We start from the raw sequence: 17,131 nt of genomic DNA on the forward strand, positions 1-17,131 counted from the left end.
ACAGGATCTTGCTCTGTTGCCCAGGCTGGAGTGTAGTGGCATGATCATAGTTCACTGCAGCCTGAAATTCCTGGGCTAAAGTGACCCTCTTGCCTCAGCCTCCCAACTAGCTAGGACTACAGGGGCACACCACTATGCCTGGCTAATTTTTTAAATTTTTTGTAGAGATGAGGTCTCCTTGTGGTGCCCAGGCTATTCCTGAACTCCTGGACTCAAGTGATATTCCTGCCTCAGTCTCCCAAAGTACTGGCATTGCAGGCATGAGCCACCACGTGTGGCCCCTAATACAAATTGAGCTTGTGTTCCAAAAGATCTGAATGTATTCAGTCTAGAGTTCCCTGTTTTCCAAAGCTCTAAACATAAATAAGCGCCATACAGAAACAGTTTGTATATTAGTTTGCTCAGGCTTCCATAACAAAGTATCACAAACTGGGAGGCTTAAACAACAGAAATATATTGTTTCACATTTCTTACGGCTAGAAGAAATGTGAATTCTTTAGTCTGAGATAAAGATGTCAGTAGGTTGGTTCCTTCTGAGGGCTGAGAAGGAGGATCTGCTCCAGGCCTCTGCCCTTGGCTTGCTGATGGCTATCTTCAAGTTCACATAGTGTTCTCCCTGCATATGTGTTTGTTTCTAAGTTTCTCCTTTTCATGAAGGACAGCAGTCATATTAGATTAGAGTCCACCCTAATGACCTCATCCTAACTTGCTTGCTTCTGCAAATATTCTGTCTCTTAATGAGGTCACATCCTGAGGCACTGGGAATTAGGATTTCAACATATGAATTTTGGGGGACACAATTCAACCTTTAACAGTTTCCTCACAGTTTTTTTTATATAACTTTATATTTAATCCCTGATTTGTTAAACAGGATATGAGTCATTGGCACCCAGTAAGAAACTGACTTTCGCTGTAGTGTCTTAAGTAAAACTCAATAAAAAGAAATTAAGCTGGGTGTGGTGGCTCATGCTTATAATTTCAGTAACTTGAGAGGCCAAAGCAGGAGGATCACTTGAGGCCAGTTCAACCACCCTGGGCAACATAGAGAGATTCCATCTCTAAAAAAAATTTTTTTTTAATTGGCTGGCCGGGCACAGTGGCTCATGCCTGTAATCTCAGCACTTTGGGAGGCAGAGGCGGGCAGATCACCTGAGTTTGGGAGTTCGAGACCAGCCTGACCAACATCGAGAAATAAAAAAAAAAAAAAAGAAAAAACATTTGCCGGGCATGGTGGCACACATCTACAGTCTCAGCTCCTCAAGAGGCTGAGACAGGAGGACCACTTAAGCCCAGGAGTTTGAGTCTGCAGTGAGCTATGATCTTGCCACTGCACTCCACCCTGGGTGAGACCCCATCTCTTAAAAAAGTAAAGAAGGCTGGGCATGGTGGCTCATTCCTGTAATCCCAGCACTTTGGGAGGCCGAGGTGAGTGGATCACCTGAGGTCAGGATTTCGAGAGCCACCTGGCCAACATGGTGAGATCCTGTCTACACTAAAAATACAAAAAAAAAAAAAAAATTAGCTGGGCATAGTGGTGGGCGCCTGTAATCCCAGCTACTCAGGAGGCTGAGGCAGAAGAATCGCTTGAACTTGAGAGGCAGAGGTTTTAATGAGCTGAGATTGTACCATTGCACTCCAGCCTGGGCAACAAGAATGAAACTCCATCTCAAAAGAAAAGGAAAGAAGAAGAGGGGAGGGGAGAAGGGGAGAAGGGGGAGGGGGAAAGAAAAGAAAAGTCCCACGTATTAGCGTACAGCAGCTTGAATCTGTTACAACTAGGTTTTATCCTCATCTGTGCATGTATAGGAGTTGCGATAGCCTATGTAAATAGTCATGCTGCTTAGCAGAAATTTATTACAGAAAAACAACATTTTTCAGGGTTTTGTTGTTTTTATTTTTATTTTTTTGAGACAAGAGTTTCGCTCTTGTTGCCCAGGCTGGAGTGCAGTGGCACAATCTCGGCTCACCGCAACCTCTGCCTCCCAGGTTCAAGCTATTCTCTTTCCTTATCCTCCTGAGTAGCTGAGATTACAGGCATGCGCCACTACACCTGGCTAATTTTGCACTTTTAGTAGAGATGGGGTTTCTCCATGTTGGTCAGGCTGGTCTTGAAGTTTGGACCTCAGGTGATCTGCCCAATCTGGCCTCCCAAAGTGCTGGGATTACAGATGTGAGCACCGCCCCGGCTATTTTCAGGTTTTTTGGGGTTTTTTTTTTTGGGTGTTTTTTTTTTTTTTTTTTTTGGTTTATTTTGTTTTTTGTTTTTTGTTTTTTTTTTTCTTTGAGATGGAGTCTTGCTCTGTCACCCAGGCTGGAGTGCAGTGGCATGATCTCAGCTCACTGCAATCTCTGCCTCCGGGGTTCAAGCAGTTCTCTGCCTCAGTCTCCCAAATAGCTGGGATTATAGACACCGGTCACCACGCCTGGCTATTTTTTTTTTTTTTTGTATTTTTAGTAGAGATGGGGTTTCACCATCTTGGCCAAGCTGATCTTGAACTCCTGACTCCATGATCCACCCACCTTGGCCTCCCAAAGTGCTGGGATTACAGGCATGAGCCACAGTGCCCAGCCTTTTCAGGTTATTTTTTAAACTGTTGATGAATGTTAATACTTCATGTGAAATGTGAAAATGGTCTTCTGACGTACTACCTCTGCATTTCTAGAATTCCTTGTATTCATATCTTCACAAATATAACCTTTAATAATACGTATTACAGTTTTCATTTTATGTTAGTTGGATTGTACAAACTGAATTGAAGTTAGACACAAACATAGGGGAACTTTAGGAGACAAAGCCATTTAAAGCAGATTGCACTAGCTGGAGTACAGGTTATGATCATGACAGGCACAATTTGGATATCTTCTGTGTCTGTAGGCTTTTTCTTCTGCTGGCCAGGTTTTACAGTGTCTGTCTTAGAGTCTTTGTCACCATTTTCTAGTCTAGTAAAGCAATGAAGTCATATTTTTCTGATATGTTTTTGAGTTTTCTTTGGAACCTACTAAGCACCTAGTCTCTTTTATGAAGAGAAGTTCTTTAAGGGAAGAGCCTAACTTGTTTTAAAATAAATTTGGGCCAGGCGCAGTGGCTCACGCCTGTAATCCCAGTACTTTGGGAGGCCAAGGCAGGTGAATCACTTGAGGTCAGGAGTTTGAGACTAGCCTGACCAATATGGTGAAACCCCATCTCTACTAAAAAATACAAAAATTAGCTGGGCATGGTGGCACATGCCTGTAATCCCAGCTACTCGGGCGACTGAGGCAGGAGAATTGCTTGAACCCGGGAGCTGGAGGTTGCAGTGAGCTGAGATTGTACCACTGCACTCCAGCTTGGGTGACAAAGGCCAAGATGGTGAAAGCCCGTCTCTACTAAAAATAAAAAAAAAAAAAAAAAAATAGCTGGGCGTGGTGGCCTGTGCCTGTAATCCCAGCTACTTGGGAGGCTAAAGCAGAGAACTGCTTGAACCCGGGAGGCAGAGGTTGCACAGTGAACCGCGATCACGCCACTACACTCTAGCCTGGACGACCGAGTGAGACTCCATCTCAAAAAAAAAAAAAATTTTTTTTTTAATTTGATCTTAGTTTACAGATTGTTTCCTTCTTTCAACAAGCCTTTATTGGGTACTGTGCAGGCACTCAGCAACTAAAATCTTTCAGGCGTAGTCTCCCTCAGAGACCAAAATTTGGTAACTTATAGTTCCCATTTTTCCCATGCATCCTAAAAAATGGAAAGCTAACTTTAACATCCAAGTATAACGACTCTCCTTAAACTAGATTTCTAGTATACTGTGCTCTGCTTCTTACAGTTATAATGCATGGCTCTTGACCTTTTATACTTATTTTAACAATCTTATTTTATCATAAGCCATCTCAAATCCATTTTGGAAATAGGCAAGACATAAATGAAAAAGAGTCAACACTCCTCCTAACAACCTTCAATAGCTGATTTTGGCTAATGCTCCAACTTTCAGTGGAAGGAATATTAAGCAGAATTTGATCTCAATTTCACAAAACTACCTGCTCTTTACTTGTTGACCGAATGAACTACAAAATACTTTGAGCTTCACACTGCAGGAGAATATCTACATAATATTAAATAAAACAGCTGTACTAATAATTACATTTTGCTGAATTTTCTGTTATTCCATTGTTTTTAAAAGACTAATTATCTTCTTAAATTACCTTCTCCAAATCCCTCATTTTCTGTAATGGTAGCAAAATAGTCCCAGTTTTAAGACTCAAAGCTCTTGATTTGTCTTCGGTTCTTCCTTATTTTTCTACTCTATCCAATTAGGTTTCTAGTCCTACTAAGTCTTCCTTGATAGTATCCTCTTTGTTCTCACTGCCACTTCCTTCTTCTGTCCCTTGGGTCTAGATTACTGAAATAATATCCCAATAGATTTTCTGTCTTTCCCAGTTTAATCCAACTTTCACAATCAGTACCAACGTAATTTTTTTTTTTTTAAGACGGAATTTCGCTCTGTTGCCCAGGCTGGAGTACAGTGGTGCAATCTCAGCTCACTTAAACCTCTGCCTCCCAGGTTCAAGCAATTCCCTGTCTCAGTCTCCTGAGTAGCTGGGATTATAGGCACATGCCACCAGGCCTGACTAATTTTTTTGTATTTTTAGTACAGATGGGGTTTTGCCATCTTGGCCAGGCTGGTCTTGAACTCCTGACCTCGTGATCCACCCTGCCTCAGCCTCCCAAAGTGCTGGGATTACAGGCGTGAGCCACCGCACCCAGCCAACTTTTTTTAAACATCATTTTCACTTTCTTCCCCCCATACAAAATGTTACAATGGCTTCCCATTACCTATTGAATAATAATAAAAATAGCTAACATATGTTAAGCACTGAACTGTTTGCCAGGCACTGTGATGAGAACTGTATAGCCACCTCATCATCCTCATTCTTATCATCATCTTCATATGGCTGAAGAAACTGACTCTCAGGTGACGTCTCCTGCCTAAGTTTGCACAGGTAGTAGGTTATAGAGCTGGGGTTTGACTCATTTCTGTTTATCTCCAAAGCCTGTGGTTCTGACAACTAAGTAATTCTGCCCAAATCCTTTAAATTCAAACTCTTTGATTATTTAGGAGCCTATAAATCTGGCCCTGTCTTACCTCTCCTGTTTTCTCTCTCACTACTTTGGAGCACAAACTCAGTTTCAAACAAGGCAGTCTCACTATCTCTAAATCTGCTGTACTTTTTCCCTCTTGTAAACTTTTGTTCATATGGTTTCTTCTACTTGGAATACCCTTCCCTCTACTGCTTGTTCATATTTCACACATCTTTGAAGGACTAGGTCAAATATTGATTGATTGGTTGATTGATTGATTGAGACAGGATGTCATGTTGTTGCCCAGGCCGGAGTGCAGTAGCACAATTGTGGCTCACTGCAGCCTCAATTTCCCAGGCTCAAGAGATCCTCCCACTTCAGCCTCCTGAGTCCTAGGCCTACTGGCATGCATACCACATGCGCCCAGCTAATATTTTTTTTCTTTTAGTAGCGATGAGTTCTTGCTATGTTACCCAGGCTGATCTTGAACTCCTGAGTTCAAGGAATCCTCCTGCCTTGGCCTCCCAAGGTGCTGGGATTACAGGCATGAGCCACAGTATGTCGCCAAATTTTATTGCTTTCACACAACTCACACCAGTCTTCTATTAGGGACTACCCCAAACATTTATTATTTATACTATATAGACAACAGTCTTTAAACTCTTTCGATCACACATCACATCAGAAGAAAATGTTTGAGCACATGCCTCCAACATAGGTATATCGCATTTACTTATACATTTCGGACATATACCACTGTGCTATTATATCATGTGAATCATAGAATATATATAAAGTAGAAATATAAAAAAGGATGAGATAAGGATGAAATGATGTTCTAGAAAATTTAGAAATTTGGCCGTGTGCAGTGGCTCACCCCTGTAATCCCAGCACTTTGGGAGGCCAAGGCAGGTGGATCATCTGGGGTCAAGAGTTTGAGACCAGCCTGGCCAAATGGTGAAATGCCATCTCTACTAAAAATATAAAAATTAGGTGAGTGTGGTGGCAGGCGCCTGTAATCCCAGCTACTCGGGAGGCTGAGACACGAGAATCACTTGAACCTGGGAGGTGGAGGTTGCAGTGACCTGAGATTGCACCACTGCACTCCAGACAGTGAGATCCTATCTCAAATAAATAAACAAACAAACAAACAAATAAATAAATAACTATCCTAATGGGGGTAAAGTGGCGTCTCACTGTGGTTTTGGTTTGCATTTTCATAACGACAAATGATGTTGAGCATCTTTTCAAGTACTGTTTGGTCATTTGTATGCATTCTTTTGAGAAACATTTATTCAGTCTCTTCACTCATATTTTAATTGGGTTGGTTTTTGTTGTTGCTGAGTTGTAGGAGTTCTGTATATATTTTGGATGTTCACTCCTTTTCAGATATATGATTTGCAAATATCCTCTCCAATTCTCTGGTTGTCTTTTCACTCTCTTGATAGTGTCATATGATGCACAAAACTTTTCAATTTTCATGAAGACCAATTTATCTATTTGTTTTCTGTTGTTGCCTGTGCCATTGGTATCATATCCAAGAAATCATTGTGAAATCCACTGTCATGCAGATTTAGCCTTATGTTGTCTTCTAAGAGATTTAGATTTTTAGCTTTTAAGTTAAAGTCTTTAATCCATTTCTAGTGAATTTTTACAGAGTAAAAGAAAAGGGCTCAACTTCATTGTTTTGCATGTATATCTCCAGTTTTCTCAATATCATTTGTTGAAAAGATTGTCCTTTCCCCATTGAATGGTTTGATATCCCTGTTAAAAATCATTTGAACATGACTGATGCCCTTTTCGGCCTCAACCCGCCTGCACCCAGGTGAAATAAAAAAAAATCATTTGAACATATATGTGAGGGTTTATTTCTGTGTTCTCCATTCTGTACCATTGTTATATGCACTTTTTTTTTGAGACAGTGTGTTGCTCTCTCATTCAGGCTGGAGTGCAGTGGTGCAATCTCAGCTCACTGCAACCTCTGCCTTCAGGGTTCAAGCAATTCTTGTGCTTCAGCCTCCTGAGTTGCTGGGATTACAGGCATGTGCCACCACACCCGGCTAATTCCGTATTTTTGGCAGAGATGGTATTTCACCATGTTGGACAGGCTAGTCTCGAACTTTCAACCTCAGGTGATCCGCCCCCCTCGGCCTCACAAAGTGCTGGGTATGCATCTGTTCTTATGCCAGAACTACACTGTTTTGATTATGTAGTTTTGTGGGAAGTTTTGAAATCAGAAAGTATGAGTCTTCCAGCTTTGTTCTTCTTTTCAAAGATTGTTTTGGCTATTTGGGGTCCTTTGATATTCCATATGAATTTTAAGATGGGTTTTTCTGTTTCTGTAAAAAAATGTGATTGGGACTTCAGTAAGGGCCGCATTGCATCTGTAGATCACTTTGGGTAGAACTGTCATCTAAATATTAAGTGTCACAATCCACAAACGGATGTCTTTCTACAGGTGGATTATTTTTAAAAAACTACTTATGTGAAAATGATACTTGCATATTAATAAAAAGTCAAATAATATAGTAATATACAAAGGAAGAAAGAACACATTACTCCAGATCTTACCTCACTGATAACCACTGTTAACTTTCTGGTGGACGTCTTTCTGAGCAGCTCTCTTAGAATTTTACATATATAGGATTCTGTTGTCTCCTATTTAATATGTAATACTTGTTTTTTGATGTCAATGACTAAATTTAAATTATGGTTGTCTCATCATTTACTTAAGCAAGCTCATCCTGATAGACATTTGTTGTCTGTGTACTGTGAATGATTTTTATGAATATCATAATATTAATGGGCATCCATAGCTGTTGTGGACTAGTTTCTTCTCTGTCCTAGTAGGCCTTTAAAAAGTTCAGAGAAAACTGTATAATTTTGAATGCTTAATGTTTTTGCTTGTGAATAAAGAAAGGTACAAAGTTTTTCATCTAATCAGTTCTGCATATCTGATGTACTGTAATGCATAAGTAATAGATCTTTGGTGTGATAATTTGTGAAGCAATAAAGGGTAGAGAACCAGATACTTGTTCAGAGATTTGTTTATTCTTTAGTTCTTCTATAGCCCAGTGAATAAAAATAATGGTGCATCCAAATGAAATCAAATTTTATAAAACCATAGGAACTTGGTATTCAGTTTATTCTCATTTTCCTACCTTTACAGGAAGAAGCCATGGATTTAATAAATAGAGAAACAATGTATGAATGGTGAGTACTGTACTTTGAATTACTATTCTGATAATTTGTATATTTAATTATATCTTTTCTTTCAGACAGGCAAACTGCAATTTTGATTTCTTTTGTAGGAAGATACAAACTGAAATACAGATAAGTCGATCTTGGGAAGAAAGCTTGAAACTGGTATGGTATTATAACTTCAGTTTTGTAGAAAATTTCAAATTTTTATTGACTTGCAGTGTTGGCCCATCTAGTTTTGTTGTAATTTCTAGAAATCTAAGCTCTAGTTTGAAACAAAAATTGTATCTGCTGCATAAATAATTTTTGATTGCTCCTTTTATTTATTTATTTTTTTTTGAGACAAGGTCTCACTCTGTTGTCCAGGCTGGTCTTGAACTCCTGAGCTCAAGGGATTCTCCTGCCTCAGCCTTCCAAAATGCTAGGATTATAGGCTTGAGCCATTGCACCTAGCCCTTGATTACTCTTAAGAAATGCTTTATGATTTACTCATAAAAATAGCTATCATTGTTTGAAAGTGGGGTTCAAAGTAAACAGTTTTGTGACACAAAACCATAGCTGTTGTGGACCAGTTTCTTCTCTGTCCCAGCAGGCCTAAAAAAAGTCAGTTGCACTAGCTAAAGTGCTTAGATAACAAAACAATAAATGATTTCACTCCCTTCTCCATAATTTATGAACTATATATTACAGTCAAACCACAGACAATAGACTTACTAGAAGAATATTGCATTTTTTATGCCTGTGTATTAGTCCATTCTCACATTGCTATAAGGAAATACCCGAGACTGGGTAATGTATAAAGGAAAGAGGTTTAATTGACTCACAGTTCTGCATGGCTGGGGAGGCCTCAGGAAACTTACAATTATGGCAGAAGAAGGCACCTCTTCACAGGGTGGCAGGAGAGAAAATGAGTGCCAGCAGGGGAAATGCCAGATGCTTATAAAGCCATCAGATCTTGTGAGAACTCTCACTATGATGAAAACAGCATTGGGGAATTCGCCCCCATGATTCAATTACCTCCCACTAGGTCCTTCCCACTACATGTGGGGATTATGGGGATTACGATTCAAGATGAGATTTGGGTGGGGACACAGCCAAGCCATATCAGCCTGTAACACATTCTCCCACTAACATTTTAATATAAAACTTTTAATTTAAACATTCTTAGAATTTAGTTTCATCTCTTGTTAATATTTTTAAATGTCTGGGTACACGTTGTGGTTACTGAATGATATTTAGTGTTCTTTTCCATGGAGATCCCAGATAGTGACAAAACGAGAACTGAACTGAAATTTGAATAGGAGAGATTCTGACTAATGTCAATCTTCAGATATGAAAGTTATTCGATACAGAAATGGGTCATCAACAGAAGCAATGGCATCTTATTTTCCTTTGCACCCTGAGTACCTTACATGAGCAGTTATCCCTGATTTTGGAGTAGGTCTGGGAGAATAAGTTGATAATCTCTGGAGCCTGTCACTTTTCATGTTTTGGTGCTAACACAATTGATCGATACTGCTGGAGTCCTTTAACTGGACCAATTCTAATTACTTTAGGTATTGGCATGGATGAGTAAGAGAATCTATGAGTGTGTTAGGAAGAGGAAGGCCACATGTAATACACACTTGTCTTGTTTTGGAAAGAAAAGGGCAGAATTTAAAATCCTGAATTATGAAGCACTGATTTTTGTCTATATAAAATCTCGAGATAGTTTTTATAAATGTAGTTATTCCTGCTGTCCCATTTTCATCTTAGTTCTTACCAAAACCTTTTTGGTCCTTTCCTGGACGTACCATTATAGTTTTCAATAACAAAGCACAGGTCAAAGCCAAAGAGCTTAAATTTAGGATTTGTGTTTATAGTATTGAGTACTCACATTCTAGATCTTTCTAGCGTGCGGGGTAGCCCCTCAATCACCAAATGGCTGTCATCCCCAAAAGGCAAAGGGTACCTTTGCTTATTGAAGTGAATCTTGGGTTCTCTGATTTCTTTAGGATGGTGAGAGCTCTTCACCATGGTGCAGCCAGTAGTAAGGACTCACTTCCCTGTGCAACAGGTATCTCAAGTATTTGATTAGTAAGCAATTGGTGCTACAATTGTACACTGCTTTCTGCTTACAGAGTGACAACAGCTTACAGAAATCATCCTCTCTAAAGTGCATTGATTTAATTCCAGTATCCTCAATGGCTTCTTCCATCAGGAGGACTGGGAAGGTAAGAAAGGAGTACCTAAAAGTCTATGTCCCTTGAAATATTTAGGAAATATTTAGAAACATTAATGGTCACTCACTGAAATCTTTTGGGGGATATATTTTGCCACAGTACATCTGATTCTAACTAACAATTTTTCATTTCTTCAAGTATTACTTATATATAATAAAATTCACCAACTTTAAAGTATAGGGTTGATTAATATTGGTAATTGTGTACAATTCTGTAACCACAACCATAATCAAGATATCATAAAGTTCTCACACTCAATACAATTTCCTCATGATCTTTTGTACTCTGGCCTCCCTCTCCACCATCCCTTCCCCTCCCTAGGAAACCAATGATTTGCTTTGTGAAAAGAGTGGCAGTTTTAAAACCTCTGTTCCAATTTGATTTTAGCAATGTTTTTCTCCATCATTACAAACTTCCATGAATTGCACTTGTTCGCCTTCAAGTCCTGTTCCCAGTCCTATGCAACAATACGTCATGTAAGTTTATGTTGTATGAAAATACCGAATTGCTTATAAGTAAGAATTATAGAAACTTGAAAGAAATTATAGCTCCAAGTTTTGTGCCAAAGAAGTGACTTTTTTTTTTTTTTTTTTTTTTTTTTAGGAGGGATTTTTCTCTGTCGCCAGGCTGGAATACAGTGGCTCGATCTCGACTCACTGCAACCTCCACCTCCCAGGTTCAAGCAATTCCCCTGCCTCTGCCTCCCAAATAGCTGATACTACAGGCGCAGGCCACCACACCTGGCTAATTTTTTGTATTTTAGTAGAGATGGGGTTTCACCATGTTGGCCAAGACAGTTTCCATCTCATGACCTTGTGATCCGCCCACCTCGGCCTCCCAAAGTGTTGGCATTACAGGTGTGAGCCACCGCGCCCAGCCAGAAGTGACTTCTTTTCGGTGACATTAAAATGTCATTGTTTCGGTTTATCATTTTGTGTGTCGAAAAAGCTAGGTGACCAAGAACATGCGAATAATTTAATAATTCCTTCACCCTGCTTATACATAATCTTTCTCTGACCAAGTTTGTTAATAAGGATCAGAGCTATCTCTAGAACTTTAAACAACTTCATCCGTGATTTTCACCTTGATTCAAGGCAAGTCCCAGCCAGGACTGTAGGTTTCTGTAGACTGTAGGATTCAAAATCCTGAATGCTTGTGAATTAGAAGATAGTTTGCTCCTACGGTATTCCTGTTTTTACCCATATGTAAAGAAAAGCAGAAAAATGATGTAATACCATGTCCTATACAGAGTCCTGTTTTTATATATGTCCTTAGATCTGTTATAATGAAATAGTCATTGCTGATTTTGTTAAAAATATTTCTTATAATGATCATGATGATTTTATTTTAGAAGAAGTCAAAATCCTACCAACATTATTAGACCAAGTATCCTTGGATCATTAAAAAGAAAAGGTACTTTTATATATGAGCAGAAATAAATATAACTTTAAATTATTTTATGAAATATCGAAAATCAACTGTTATACAAGAATTTATTTTTAAAGGCTTTATTTATTTAAAATATATTTGATAAGTTATTAGAGGCCTTTCATTTTACGCAAGTAGAAATATGTATAAAGATATTTTGAAAACTCTAAAGTGCTATATAAATGTGAATTGAGAAATTTAATTCCAATTTACTTGGTTATTAAGATTTCCAATATAATTCACCAAGCTAGCTATCTTCATTACTTTCTAAAACAAAGTAGAGAATAAATGAATGAATGAACAAATAGAGTGAGTCAGTCAAGTATTTTGCTGAATGTCAACCCCTGCCTCACTGCCAAACACTCATTGATATAATATGAATAAGTTGACACAAATTGGATCCACTTACAACACTAAAAATATATATGAAGGTGCATGTTCTTTGATTAGTTTTTTTTTTTTTTTTTTGAGGTGGAGTCTTGCTCTGTCGCCCAGGCTGGAATGCAGTGGCGTGATCTCGGCTCCCTGCAACCTCTGCCTCCCAGATTCAAGTGATTCTCTTGCCTCAGCCTCTTAAGTAGCTGGGATTACAGGAGCCCGCCACCGCATCCAGCTAATTTTTGTATTTTTTTTTGTTGTTTTTTTCTTTGGGACAGAGTTTCGCTCTTGTTACCCAGGCTGGAGTGCAATGGCGCGATCTCGGCTCACCGCAACCTCCGCCTCCTGGGTTCAGGCAATTCTCCTGCCTCAGCCTCCTGAGTAGCTGGGATTACAGGCACGCGCCACCATGCCCAGCTAATTTTTTGTATTTTTAGTAGAGACGGGGTTTCACCATGTTGACCAGGTTGGTCTCGATCTCTTGACCTCGTGATCCACCCGCCTCGGCCTCCCAAAGTGCTGGGATTACAGGCTTGAGCCACCGCGCCCGGCCTTAATTTTTGTATTTTTAATAGAGATGGGATTTCACCATCTTGGCCAGGCGGATCTCGAACTCCTGACCTCGTGACCCACCCTCCTCAGCCTCCCAAAGTGCTGGGATTACAGGCGTGAGCCACCACACCCCATGATGTTTAGTTTCTGTATGGGAGTTATTTTTGGTTAAATATATGGAAAGTGACCCACCTACTCAGTAATAAAAGGGAAGTGGAAAGAACAGAAGTGTTTTTTAAAAACTCCTACGGTTCCTGGATCCCTCTTCTCAATGGTACCTCACTAAATTATCCTCTTTTGCCTTTTTTTTTTTTTTTTTACTTGAGATAGAATCTTGCTCTGTCACCTCGGCTGGAGTAAAGTGGCACGATCTTGGCTCACTGCAACCTCCTCCTCCTGGGTTCAAGCGATTCTTCTGCCTCAGCCTCCTGAGTAGCTGTGGTTACAGGTGCTCGTCACTATGCCTGGCTAATTTTTTTGTATTTTTAGTAGAGACGGGATTTCACCATGTTAGCTGGGCTGAACTCCTGACCTCTGGTGATCTGCCAACCTCTGTCTCCCAAAGTGCTGGGATTACAGGTGTGAGCCAGGCCTCACTCTTCTTCCTTTTTAAATATCACTGTTGAATTTGTATATTTAGTACAATGTTTAATTACAATGGGGAGAAGAAATGGGTGAATAGGAAAGGAGATTAAACTTAAAAATGGGTGTTGTGAAAAATGTATTAAGATAAGAAAGAGGAGGAAGAAGAATAAGAAGAAAAAAGATACTGAAATATGCTTTAATGTTCTTTGCATATTTTGGATTAATGTCAGGCTTCCTAACAACATACCTAACTCAGCATGTACTTTTTGTATTCTAAGATTAAGGGCTAAATTCTGGAAAACACTCTTTTCCAAAGTAAGCACATTGTTTTATGGAGATGCTTCAGTTACTAAGCTTAGGGGTCTTTTGCCTGTGCTGTGAAGTTTGGGCTAGTGTTGAAAAAATATTCAAATATTCAAATCAGCAGCTTAAGAGCTGTTAGAAGTCGAGGGTCAATTGAGTATTTAAAATAAAGTACACTTAAATTGAAGAATGTTTCACCAAATTAAAACATTTTTCCTTTTGACACATATACATAAAATATGTTATTACATGAAAACTCTCTGGAATTTTCTTAGAATTTTTGATTTAAAAATGAGTTTACAGATTAATTTTGACATAAAAGACATAGTTTCTAAACAAATATACAAAAAAAAAAAGAAAGAAAAAAATACAAAAGATGTAGTTTCTGCCTAGTGTCTTCAGAGATGTGACCTGTCTCACACTTCGCTTTTAGGTGCTATGAAAGATGACTGCCATATTTCTTTGAGATGTCCCTAAGGGAACTCCAAACTGAATAATGAATATACCACCTACTCCATATTTTAAGTCATAGCCCACCCTCTCAAGCATGCCCTATGCAAATGTACTGAAAATTCATTTGGTCATTTTTGGCTAGATACGATAACAGATAAACAGAAATTGAAATTTATTCATATATTTTGGAATATGCATATTCATTTGGGAAACAATAAATTATGTACTATTCAGACCCCATTAATACAAATGAAATGTGGGAGAAAGATAGCATAAAAATAAAAGAGAAGTCCTGAGGCAGGGGCCAGGGGAGCTAAAAAGAATGAGGGTTCTGTGAAGCGAAGGAGAGTATGAGATCAAGATTAGAGTCTCCAAAGTCACATTTTATGGTAAGAAGCAGCAGTTACGTCCATTAGGAATAAGCGAGAGCATGGACCTGGTGTGGTGGCTCACGCCTGTAATCCCAGCACTTTGGGAGGCCAAGGTGGGTGGATCACTTGAGGTCAGGAGTTCAAGACCAGCCTGGCCAACATGGCAAAACCCTGTCTCTACTAAAAATACAAAAATTAGCCAAGAATGGTGGTACGTGCCTGTAATCCCAGCTACTCAGGAGGCTGAGGCAGGAGAATTGCTTGAATCCAGGAGGCGGAGGTTGCAGTGAGCTGAGATCACACCACTGTACCCCAGCCTAGACAATAGAGTAAGACTCCATCTAAAAAAAAAAAGAAAAGTAATAAGCAAGAGCAAATAAGCCTTCACATTGGAATACCACAGAAATTGGGCACCTATAAATATCATTTGAGGCCAGGCGCAGTGGTTCACGCCTATAATACCAGCACTTTGGGAGGCCGAGGTGGGCAGGTCACCTGAGGTCAGGAGTTCCAGACCAGCTTGGCCAATGTGGTGAAACCCCGTCTGTACTAAAAATACAAAAAATTATCTGGGTGTGGTGGTGGACCCTGTAATCCCAGCTACTCAGGAGGCTGAGGCAGGAGAATCGCTTGAACTCAGGAGATGGAGGTTGCAGTGAGCTGAGATTGTGCCATTGCACTCCAGTCTGGGCGACAGAGCAAAACTTCGTCTCAAAAAAAAAAAAAAAATCACTTGATAAATAATGCTGGTTTTAGCAAAGAAAGATCTAATTTTCTTTTATGAGGAATTTTTTTGATTTGTCATGTTTTCAATTTTAAACCAGAAAAGGAGAACTGAGTAGTTTTTCTATGGTGGCATAAGTGTAATCTGGCCAGGCACGGGATGCCAGACTTTTGAACTTTGAGTCATGATTACACTTCTGTGGAAGGTCTATGCAATATCTTAATGGTGACCTTAGTGTTTTCTCATTCAAATAGAAGTTATGGGTTTGAATGTCAGTTTTGCTCAGGTCCAGAAATAGTTACCATGTGAATGTGAAACATTGTGCAGGTTTTTATCTTTTTTTTTTTAAATTTAGACCCAAATTGTATTATAACCCAATTTATATATTTTTTAATTGCATTTTAGGGTTTGTGCAGGTTTTAACATTTACTTCAAGGCAAAGATCACACAAATGCAGTTTTTCTTGAGATTAGATGTTCCTCCTTAATCTCTAAAGATCCACTTATTTTGTTCATTGTGTGCTGTAAAAGACCATATCTATTTAGTTCATTGTGTATGGCTAGCAAAATAAAGATAGCAACAACTTAAAGTTTTAAAATAAGGAATGAGATTAAACTTAAACAGCCTTACTACATAGCTATATAAAATCATCTTGCAGGGCCGGGCACGGTGGCTCACGCCTGCAATCCCAGGATTTTGGGAGGCCAAGGTGGGTGGATCACCTGAGGTGAAGAGTTTGAGACCAGCTTGGTCAACATGTTGAAATCCCCATCTCTACTAAAAATACAAAAATTAGCCAGATGTGGTAATGTGCGTCCATAATCCCAGCTACTGAGGAGGCTGAGACAGGAGAATTGCTTGAACCCAGGAGGTGGAGGTTGCAGTGAACTGAGATTGCGTTACTGCACTCCAGCCTGGGAGACAGAGTGACTCCTTTTCAAAATGATAATAATAATAATAAAACAATAAAATACAATAATCTTGTAGAATTTAGTTAATAATATAAGAAAATTATAACTAGGCCAGGCACGGTGGCTCACACCTGTAAACCCAGCACGTCGGGAGGCCGAGGCGGGCAGATTGCCTGAGGTCAGGAGTTCAAGACCAGCCTGGCCACCATGGTGAAACCCCGTCTCTACTAAAAATACAAAATAAATTAGCTGGGCATGGTGGCAAGTGCCTGTAATCCCAGCTACTCCGGAGGCAAAGGCAGGGGAATTGCTTGAACCAGGGAGGTCAAGGTTGCAGTGAGCTGAAGTTGTACCGCTGCACTCCAGCCTGGGTGACAGACTCCATCTCAGAAAAAAAAAAAAAGAAAAAAAGAAAAGAAAATTATAATCATTGAAAACAAAAAGTAGATTTAAAAACATTGTATATGGGGCAAACCTAATTTTATTTAAAAAAATTGTGTCTACAACATATTCAAAAATTACTGAAGAATGGTTATGCCTGGATAATGGTTACTTAAAATTGTTTACTTTGTGCTTTTCTGTATTTTATAAATTAATTGCAGTGAACAAGCATTGCTTTTGCAATTAAAATCATAATATACATGTTAAATAAAACATATCTACCTTGATCTGCTATATTGTCATAGGTGAAATGGCATTTCAAGATCAACCAAAGAAGATTTTCCAAGGCACAACCAACATGCCTTTTTCTGATACTTCCCAGCTATCAGAAAATAATGCATGGTGAGTATTAACATGAGATTTTAAACATTCATTGACCATTTTTACTTGGTTTTTAAGTCGACTTTGATTATTGTATGTATTCAGAAGTATGGTACATTATTATTATTTTCTTTCTTTTCTTTTTTTTTTTTTTTTTTTTTTTTTTTTTTTTTTTTTTTTTTTAG

General features: G+C 39.1%; 1 protein-coding gene across 7 annotated transcripts in view; it reads left to right on the top strand.

The window, feature by feature from the left end:
* FAM122C (family with sequence similarity 122C) overlaps nt 1–17,131 on the top strand; it is a 47,454-nt gene that overhangs the window by 28,424 nt on the left and 1,899 nt on the right. For 6 of the 7 annotated variants that reach the window (XM_032260269.1, XM_032260267.1, XM_032260268.1 and 3 more), the window contains 6 exons: nt 8,226–8,269; nt 8,368–8,422; nt 10,378–10,470; nt 10,867–10,955; nt 11,831–11,892; nt 16,871–16,967. In XM_032260269.1, coding sequence (XP_032116160.1) covers nt 8,226–8,269; nt 8,368–8,422; nt 10,378–10,470; nt 10,867–10,955; nt 11,831–11,892; nt 16,871–16,967 — 440 coding nt within the window. Of the gene's footprint in view, nt 1–8,225; nt 8,270–8,367; nt 8,423–10,377; nt 10,471–10,866; nt 10,956–11,830; nt 11,893–16,870; nt 16,968–17,131 lie in introns of those variants that run through there. The other variant, XM_032260270.1, reaches the window with a different exon arrangement.

Source organism: Sapajus apella, unplaced genomic scaffold (genome assembly GCF_009761245.1).
Source record: "Sapajus apella isolate SASKATOON/1434 unplaced genomic scaffold, GSC_monkey_1.0 scaffold115, whole genome shotgun sequence".
Taxonomy (NCBI): domain Eukaryota; kingdom Metazoa; phylum Chordata; class Mammalia; order Primates; family Cebidae; genus Sapajus; species Sapajus apella.